Source organism: Bison bison, unplaced genomic scaffold (assembly GCF_000754665.1).
Source record: "Bison bison bison isolate TAMUID 2011002044 unplaced genomic scaffold, Bison_UMD1.0 scf7180017851653, whole genome shotgun sequence".
Lineage (NCBI taxonomy): Eukaryota > Metazoa > Chordata > Mammalia > Artiodactyla > Bovidae > Bison > Bison bison.
In genome coordinates, this window is record NW_011482226.1 from 43596 (window position 1) to 53269 (window position 9674).

The window sequence follows — 9674 nt, forward strand, 5'->3', positions numbered from 1 at the left end:
CGTAGGCCAGCACGCCCACGCTCCATGTGTCTGAGGTCAGGGAGACCGGGTTCCCCAGGATGATCTTGGGGGCCGTGAACTCGGGGTTCCCCAGCAGTGGGTGGAGGTAGTAGGTTGTGTTGAGTTGGACGGCATCTCCAACTCAGCTGAGTTTCTTTACTCAGCTATTAAAAATAATGCATTTGAATCAGTTCTAATATGGTGGATGAAACTGGAGCCCATTATACAGAGTGAAGTAAGTCAGAAAGAAAAATACCAATACAGTATATTAACACATATTATGGAATTTAGAAAGATAGTAATTATGACCCTATATGCGAGACAGCAAAAGAGGCACAAATGTAAAGAACAGACTGTTGGACTCTGTGGGAAAAGGTGAGAATGGGATGATTTGAGAAAATAGCATTGAAACATGTTAAAAAAAAAAAAAAAAAAAACTAGCAGTAGACTGTCACAAATAGGTTTTAACTTGGTCATTAATTTCTTATAGAGAACATTTTCTGTTAAGGAGCTATTGTGATTTTTTTACGAGTAAGCAGTCATTTACACACTTGTAAAATTAATTTTTAATTGTTTGACTAAATAGTACTACTATCACTACAGTCTGAATTTGAAGGGTTGTATATTTATCTGAGGCTCTTATTCTGTGTTTTATCAATAAATTTTATTTTTAAGTCATAAGCTAATATCAGGTTGTTTTAGACCATTTAAATAATACAGAAATATAGGCCTTAGAAAATAAAAGCCATATGTAGTCCTATTTTTGAGGATTCACTATTGGTAATATTTAACGTGCAGTCTTAGAACATTTTTTCAAGCACAAACATATTTTCATAAAAATAATTTTTTGCTGTTGGAGGTTTTCACTTTAATTCAGTATTTGGATGGTTGTTTCCAGGTACTTAAATAAATATAATAAACTGACATCAACATTATACCAATTTAAGACATAGTACTGGTCATCAAGTTACAATTTTTGCAGGAATCAATACCAACTATGAATATGAATACACAGATATCTTTAATACTTTTGACTTTGCACATAGGTGATGATAATATTATTACTCATAAGAACAGGACCTCAATTTTCATGTAACATCAAATTTAACTAGATTAGTTCCTGAATCGCTATGGGTGGAAAGCTCTTTTTCTAGGACTGCACAAGCCTCAACAAATGATGATTAATATAGGCTTTTTCAGATAGTTTACAATGTTATTATGCAGTAACAACCTTAATGCAAGTGGCTTATAACAAGTTTTTATTTTTTCAGAAAAATTGAGGTATAATTGTCACAAATATTGTGTATATTTAAGGTGTACAACTTGATGCTTTGATTTAGGTCTATTATACATATGTATATCAAATAATTTTTGTTATATGTCTATATTATATATGACAAATAATTACCAATAATTATCAAATAACTACCACAATCAAGCTAATGAATGTATCCACCACTTGGCACAATTACCATTGTTTTGTGCCTGAAAACACTGCAGGTTTACCTCTCAGCAAATTTCAATATAAAGCACAACTTGCTTGTGCATTAGGTCTCCAGAACATATTCACCTTGATATGTGAAATTTTGTCTCTTTTGACCAACATCTCCCCATTTCACCCTCCCCTCAGACCCCGAAAGCCACAATTTCACCCTTTGCTTCCATGAATTTGACTCTTTTAGATGTCTCATATGTGATGCGATGCAGTGTTTTGCTTTCTATGACTGGCTTATTACACTTTTTTCCGCGTTTAATCACCTTGTTGCAAATGGCCGGATTTTCTTTTTTTTAGAATGAATTGTATTTTGGTATGTGTGTGTTGTGTTGTGTTGTGTGTGTGTATCACATTTGCTTTAACTGTTCATTCATCACCAAAAATTTTGTTTGTTTCCATAATTTGGTTAATGTGAGTAATGCTGCAATGAACATGGGATTGTCATTATTGCTTCAAGATACTGATTCCATTTCCTTTGCATATATAAGAAGTGAAATTGTTACATGAAAGGATAGTTCCTAATTTTAATGCTTTGAGAACCTCAATACTTTTTATAAAATGGAAGGCGTAGTGTTATTTTTATGTACTTTCTTGTGTCCCCTAAGTTGAAAATCTTTCCATATTTGTATGTATAGAGAACTATTTATTTAATTTTTATAGCTTCATAATATTGGAAATTCTTTTTCATTTTCATCTGTCTCTTTTTCTCTTTCTTTTTTCCCTGTCAGTTGGTGAAACAGAAAACTGTGAGTCTCCTCATCACTGCTGCTGCTAAGGCTAGGCGTCTATCAATAACGTTCGTTGGTCACCTGTATGTGTTGTTACTGTTCCTCCTTGTCAGTGCCTGTGCACGTGTCTCCACTTTTTCAAGTTTAATCTCCTTGTGCAGTTACTATATTGACCTTTGCATCAAATATAATCTTTCATTTGACTAATGCCAATATATTGCCTTTCCTACTGAACTATAACAAATGAAGAATGTATTATTAATGGATTTTTAATGTTTAGAAAGTTTAGAAAGAGAAAGGAAAAAAAATGATCACCTAGTTTTCCTAATACTAATACAAAAATTAATCAGTATTTTTTTAAACTGAACTTTCTTTGGGTCTTTGAAACACTTTAATTTATTTTTTACATTTGGAAACAAAGTGAATATACATTGTTTTGTATACCAGACAATGTATATTTTAAAATCTACATATTGCATGATCAAAGCCTTAGACAGAAGCTTGATTATAGCTCCTTTGAAATGTCACACTCACTGCAATTAACTCTGATGATTGTCCCATTCATTCTCTCTTGCTCAGTCCAATTCTATTTTTTTTTGGTTATTGGCTATAAAATCCTCTAGTCACTGCCCCTGTATCAGGGCCTCCTGGCAGCACCCCTGCAGTATTTCCTTCTGTCTATAAGACCCACTTCACATCCATTACCCTCATAATGTCCTTCCTGACTGGCCTGGCTGCCTGCATGTCTGTTCTTGGCTATAACAGTTTCAAGGGGCTCCAACCGGCTTATGCTACTTTCTCTCTGAGGCAGTGCAGAGTTGTGCCCACAGGAGAGCCCAGGCGTGGTGTGGAGTGCCAAGAGAGCATGGTTGTTAGTGGTGTGGGGCCTGGAGGAAAGCTTAGCGGTGGCAGTGCAAGTGGGGGATTCCTGGTATTCAATTCAAATGTGGAAAAAGCATCACTAATTTGGTTTGTTTAAAGTTGTTTAGAATATCATATATGAATAAATAGCTTATATATTAGATTGAATTTTGTAAAATTGATATTTGACCAAATATGAACTGAAAGAACAATTTCTTATGACTCAAACTGATAAATGCATATAAGCCTGGACTTGAACAATTTACTGATAAGAACTAAAGATAAACATTTTTCTATTTTTCCCTAGACTTTGTAGGAAAATGGGTTTCCTATATATTCTTCTTGTAGATTTCTCATTTATTAAACATGGATATAAGATTCCATCCTGTCTGGCCTGTTTCTCCTCCTGAGCTCAATCATTCACCTTCCTCACTGGCTTTTGTATCTCAGGGTCTTTATACATGGCATTCCAAAGTCTGGACTACTGTATTTACTCTTCTAAAATAACTCATATTTAGCAGAGTCTGAGTAAGTATGATGGTGATGTGTCATATTGTTCTCATAGCCCTCTGTTCTTTTCCTTGAAATCAGTTGTCAGAGATGTATCTGTATTTAAATTCATTTAATCTATGTATCTACCTGTATCTACCCATCTAGATCTAGTCCATTTTCTCTCAAAGTCAGAATTACTGTTTAACCTCAGAACTTAACACTGAACTTGGAATATAGTGGATACTCATTAATAATATCAGTTACACTCATTAGCTGCATTAGTTGAAGAAACAAATTAATGCATTATATTTTCAGAATATATTCATGGCTGTTAGTGAAGATTTCTGATTTAAAACTATATTTGATAAAAGCTTAAATCAGTTTCTTTAAATAAAAATGTTTGATAAATGCTTTGGTTATGTTTTGTTTCTAGTCTTTAAGTATCGCCAGACCAAGCCAATGTATGAAGCAGATGACTCTTCGGTGTCTGAATTTGTTTTCCTAGGACTTTCTACCTCTAGACCAGTGCAGCATTTCCTCCTTGCCTTCTCTACAGTGTTTTATGTAACAATTGTTCTGGGGAATCTCCTTGTTGTGTTAGCAGTGACCTTTGACCCTCATCTACATTCCCCCATGTACTTCCTTCTAGCCAACCTCTCATTTATTGATTTGTGTTTTTCTACCTTAACAGTGCCTAAGATGATTTCTGACCTGTATTTTGGGCACAAAACCATATCCTTCCAGGGGTGTGTCATCCAGATATTTGTCCTTCACACGCTGGGTGGATCTGAGATGGTGCTGCTCACTGCCATGGCCTTTGACCGTTATGTGGCCATATGTAAGCCCCTGCACTACCTGACCATCATGAGCCCACAGGTGTGCCTTTTGCTTCTGTGTGGTGCTTGGGCTATTGGCCTCATTCACTCAGTGGTCCAGTTAGCTTTTGTGATCCATTTGCCTTTCTGTGGTCCTAATGAAATCGACAGCTTTTACTGTGACCTTCCTTGGTTTATCAAACTTGCGTGCATAGATTCCTACAGAATGGAATTCATGGTCACTGCCATCAGTGGGTTCATATCCATGGGCACTTTCTTCTTGTTGATTATCTCCTATGTTTTCATCCTGGTCACTGTATGGAAACGCTCTTCAGGTGGTTTGCGCAAGGCCCTCTCTACTCTGTCAGCGCACATCACTGTGGTGGTTTTGTTCTTTGGACCCTGCATCTTTGTTTACATGTGGCCATTTCCCACGGTGCCAGTGGATAAATTTCTTGCCATTTTAGATTTTTTGGTTACACCCATCCTGAATCCTGCCATTTATACACTGAGGAACAAAGACATGAAGATGGCAATGAGGAGACTGAGTAGTCAGCTTCTGATTTGGAGGAAGGTCTCCTAAGTAACTCATGGAAGCCCAAGTTACTTCAAATAATTTCATGTAATAAAAATGCTTAAATTAATATACAAAATTTGGGGATTTTTTTTCCCTAAAGTCACCATTTTATAACATTTAGACTAGACCATTTATTATGAAGTTACATTGAACTCTTTGGGTAACAAGTTGTTTGATTGCCAGATTAATCCCAGGAATTGCTTGGTGGAAATTTTTGAAAATGTGTCAGTTATACACTTTGAATCTGCCGAGTGTATGGCCTTATACATCACCCTGCTTGGATTCAATTAATCAATTTAATTCAGTTAATTGAATTAACTTATAACTAATATTGTCAAAAGCCTGAAAGAGTTGTGAAATATCTAACTGGCCTTTGATTTAAAGCTAGGATGTGAAAAAATCATATTTTTTCTGAAAAACAGAAAAATGTGTGAGGGAGGATTTAAAACCTGCAGAAACAAAACAGGGTAACAGAAGATGGATAAGGTAGCATAATAAAGGGAGACTAACGGATGGCAGAACAAAAGCATTTGGGAGAGCCACATAATATATTTCATGAGCTTGGCCTCTGGCTACTAATCTCACCCTAGTTAGTTAGTTAGTTCAGTCTCTCAGTCGTGTCCAGACTCAAGTCATCTACAGTTGGCTTCGGACAGGGAAATTTATGAATATGTTGTTATTTCACAATTTTCTGAAATTATGACTTAATCCATCAATGAATATTCCTCCAACATTGAAACATGTTGGTCTGACAATAGCCTGTTATTAGCTAACAGCCATTCTGTCCAAATCACTATTTTTCTCTAATAACTCATCTTATATAACTCTTTTGTGTCAAAACATGGGTCTCGGTTATGTGTTATTGTGTATAACCTGTATAAATAACAAAACTAATTTAATTTATAGTTTACTTTGATAACTAGAAGACTGAACCAAATTTCCTGCATAGCTGTGAAAGGACCCTATGTTTGAGTATTGTGATCCAAGATTCATTTAAGATTATCAATCAGTTGTACATTTTATATCTTTCCTGTTCACAATTATTTCATTGCTTTTATTTGTATTTTTAATGGATTCTTGTTAGGTACATTCATTAAAAAGAACAGTGTAAAGCCAGATTTCTCTTTGGGTAATTTTCCATACTTCTTGAAAGTAGCAGGAGAAGGAAGAAGACTAAAGTCTAAAGTTCTAAGCATAAAAGTTCTGAAGGGCAAAACTGAATCACCTGAATTCTTTCAGACTGAGGAGAAAAAGATCTAGTAGAATCATCATCCAAACTTGGAAGGGATATATCCAAGGAACAGGAGCAAACCTGAGCTGTACTAAGTCTTAAAATTTACAATCCAGATTCAAATAGGCTTTAGTACTTGACTGGATTGAAGTGATCACGCCTTAATCTTTTATGCCTCCAAGAAGAGAGAGTAGATAGTTTGTGGAGGAATAGTGACTCAGATGGAAAAGATTCCACCTGCAATGCAGGAAACCTGGGTTCGAGAAGATCCTGTGAAGAAGGAAATGGCAACCCACTCCAGTGTCCTTTTGTGGAGAATTTTGTGGACAGAGGAACCTGGTGAGCTTCAGTCCATGGGATCGCAAAGGGTCAGATATGATTGGGTGACTAACACACACACATATCATGCCAGAGCTAAATATTCTTTTATACACAGTATTTAAAATAGAAAAAAAATATGATATATAAGTAGCAGGGATATGTAACTGATAATTAAGAGGAAAATAATAGAAGTAGACTATGGATGGCTCAATTGTTAGCAAAGAGTATTACTCGTATAATCTAAAGCGACATGAAAAAGTTGAAAAACTGAAAAAATTTTCACAGAGAAGCAATCTAAGAAAGAACCAAAGGATGTTTTGAAATAAAATTAAATATGTGCAGCTATAAATTTAAGGGGACTTGATTTAAAAACAGACTGGACACAGCAGAAGAAAGGCTCAGTGGATTCAAAGATAAGTTCACTATATATTATCCAAACTGAGTAAAGAGAGACTAAAAGAACAAAAAAAAGTCAGAATACATATGCATATGCAAGTAGCAATTCTTTTATTTAAAGGTTTATTCTTGAGACTTTCTATTGGGAATGTTACAGAATGCACAGAACCATGTCATCTTTTGCTTCCCTGGAGGCTCAGATGGTAAAGAATCTGTCTGGAATGCAAGAGACCTGGATTCAATCCCTGGGTCAGGAAGATGCCCTGAAGAAGGGAATGGCAACCCACTCCAGTATTCTTTCCTGGAGAATTCCATGGAGACAGGAGCCTGGCAGGCCTTGGGGTCACAGAGTTGGACACGACTGAGTGACTAGCATACATGTCATCTTAAAAAAATAATATAAATTTGAGATGTATCTAGATCCATGGATTCAGATAAATGAATGTAAACTTGTTTAATTTTTTTTGAGGAAGATTTCTGAAGAAAAGTTTTCTTTTGTTATATGTAGTAATGAGTAACTTGCAAATTTTGTATATAATCTTATTTTTACAGGCTATTTGAACACTGCAATGAATTAAATGGATAGTTCATTACAAAACTAATTTTTTTTACCTACCTATATGATGAACTGACTAACCAATTTATGAATTGGAAGGAAAAAAGCAAAATCTCTAAAGGTTGTCAATATAGCCATCTTTGTATTTCATATACATCATTTAAAGACAATTATGGTGTTTCACAAATAAAACATGATGTTGAGGGAACAAAGGTCTATCCAGATTATGATTATGATCCAACTTTCTGAATATGATTGGGAATGCTTAGTGATTACTTTTATAGATATGCCTATAGAAGGTAATTGATGACTATTGTTTTGTAAAAGTAAAGAGAGCAATATAATGCAGTAACTTATTAAAGAAAATGTTAGAGAAGGTCTATGTGAAATGTTCTGCTAAAAGAAATGCATAGGATAATAGAAAATTTCCTGATATAGTAGTCAGTGTTGAAGTAATAGAATAGTAATATAAAATATTAACATTCTTACTAATTTCAAGTCATTCTTGAGAACAATCAAAATCATACTTTTAAAGACTGGCCAAATGTCCCAAACAGGAACTCATTTTAACAATTCTAGAATCCTAAAGAACTGACACAAAATTTTCATCAAGAGATACACATGATTTCCATATGTGAATAGGGAAACTCTTCCCAGTCTTCAGTAACAGGGTAGGTGTGGCCAATTTAGTGTGCTCACAGTAGACATTCTGATAATTTGAAATGATGAAATACCAACAGAAATCTAAGTCATCATAGCCGCTTAATGGCATTTCTAATCTCTTTATTTCTTAAAGTATAAATGACTGGATTTAGTAGTGGTGTGATGATCCCATAAAATACAGCAAGGAACTTGTCCACCCAAGTGATGCTGAGTGGACATAGGTAGATGAAGATGCAAGGCCCGAAGAATAACATGACCACTGTGATGTGGGCAGTGCAGGTGGAGAGCGCCTTGGATGCCCCACCCTTTGATTGGTGACAGACAGTAAGTAGACTATAAGAGTAAGAGATCAGCAACAGAATGAAGCAAACGGTTGCAAGTACCCCACTGTTAGCATTTGTCAACACTTCTAGAATATAAGTGTCCATGCAGACTAACTTGATCACCAATGGAATATCACAGAAAAAGCTATCCAATTTTCTGGGCCCACAGAAGGGCAGTTGTGTAATTATAGCTAGTTGGCTTATTGAATGCACAAAGCCAATGATCCATGATGTCGTCACTAGTTGAATGCACATTTTTGTATTCATGATGCTGGAGTAATGGAGTGGTTTGCAGATGGCCACATAACGGTCATAGGCCATCATCACTAGGAGCACCATCTCACCCCCTCCAAAAAAATGTCCAAAAAACATCTGACACATGCAACCTCTAAAGGAGATGGTCTTATTTTCTTTCAGAAAGTCTGTGATCAGTTTAGGGGTGGTTACTGAGGAAAAGCATAGGTCAGAGAATGACAGATTAGCCAATAGGAAGTACATAGGGGAGTGGAGGTGAAGGTCAGCAATAACTAGGAGCACAATGAAGACATTGCCTAAAATGGTGATCAAGTAAAGTGAAGAAAATGCCACTAGGAGGAAGGCCTGGAGGTCCCATGAGTCGCACAGCCCAAGAAAAATAAATTCAGATACCACAGACTGGTTTGCTTCTTCCATTCTGTTCCGTGTCTTCTAAATTTATCTGAAGAAAAGATGTAAAAATAGATTTTCTAAATAGTCTGTGCATCAAGTGTGTTTTTTATGTGCTACTAATGCAAGCGAGTACTTACATAATCACTGTAAAAAGCAATTGGACTTCTCTTTTAATGCTCAATATACATATATTTCACAGCAATTTCACTCCCATTTGTATGCTCAATGTAAACTCTTGTATCTGTATACAAGGAGAATTTACAGAAATGCCTATAAACATAGTGATAGAATCTAACAAAGTACAGCTATATAAAATGACATGAATGTGTGTTAGTAAAATATAGTAATAAAGAAATAAAAAGCCTCACATAGATCCTCTCAGCATAAATTTTATAAGATGAAGAGCACTACAAAAATAACAGTATATTTTGCAGGAACTTGTATAAATAATAAAACTATGTCCCAAAATGTAACCTCAATTGTGGGAAGCCAAGATTCTGCGTGAGGATGAACACATAAGCAGTTGTCCATTATTATCATCTGTTTAGGGCTTGGACTGGGAATGTTT

At 35.5% G+C, this 9674-nt stretch overlaps 2 protein-coding genes across 2 annotated transcripts; one reads left to right on the forward strand and one right to left on the reverse strand.

The window, feature by feature from the left end:
• The first annotated feature begins 4035 nt into the window (after positions 1–4035).
• Positions 4036–4974, forward strand: LOC104996773 (olfactory receptor 4F6-like). Its single transcript, XM_010851136.1, has one exon. The coding sequence runs from the start codon at positions 4036–4038 to the stop codon at positions 4972–4974; it is 939 nt and encodes a 312-aa protein (XP_010849438.1).
• A 3250-nt stretch (positions 4975–8224) lies between these two features.
• LOC104996779 (olfactory receptor 4K3-like) lies at positions 8225–9130 on the reverse strand. The gene has a single exon (XM_010851148.1). It carries the CDS (start codon positions 9128–9130, stop codon positions 8225–8227), a length of 906 nt encoding a protein of 301 aa, XP_010849450.1.
• Between the last annotated feature and the right edge of the window lie 544 nt (positions 9131–9674).

Bases quoted from the DNA above. Each gene is read 5' to 3' on its own strand.
- LOC104996773 (XM_010851136.1), top strand. From the start codon at position 4,036: ATGTATGAAGCAGATGACTCTTCGGTGTCTGAATTTGTTTTCCTAGGA.
- LOC104996779 (XM_010851148.1), bottom strand. From the start codon at position 9,130: ATGGAAGAAGCAAACCAGTCTGTGGTATCTGAATTTATTTTTCTTGGG.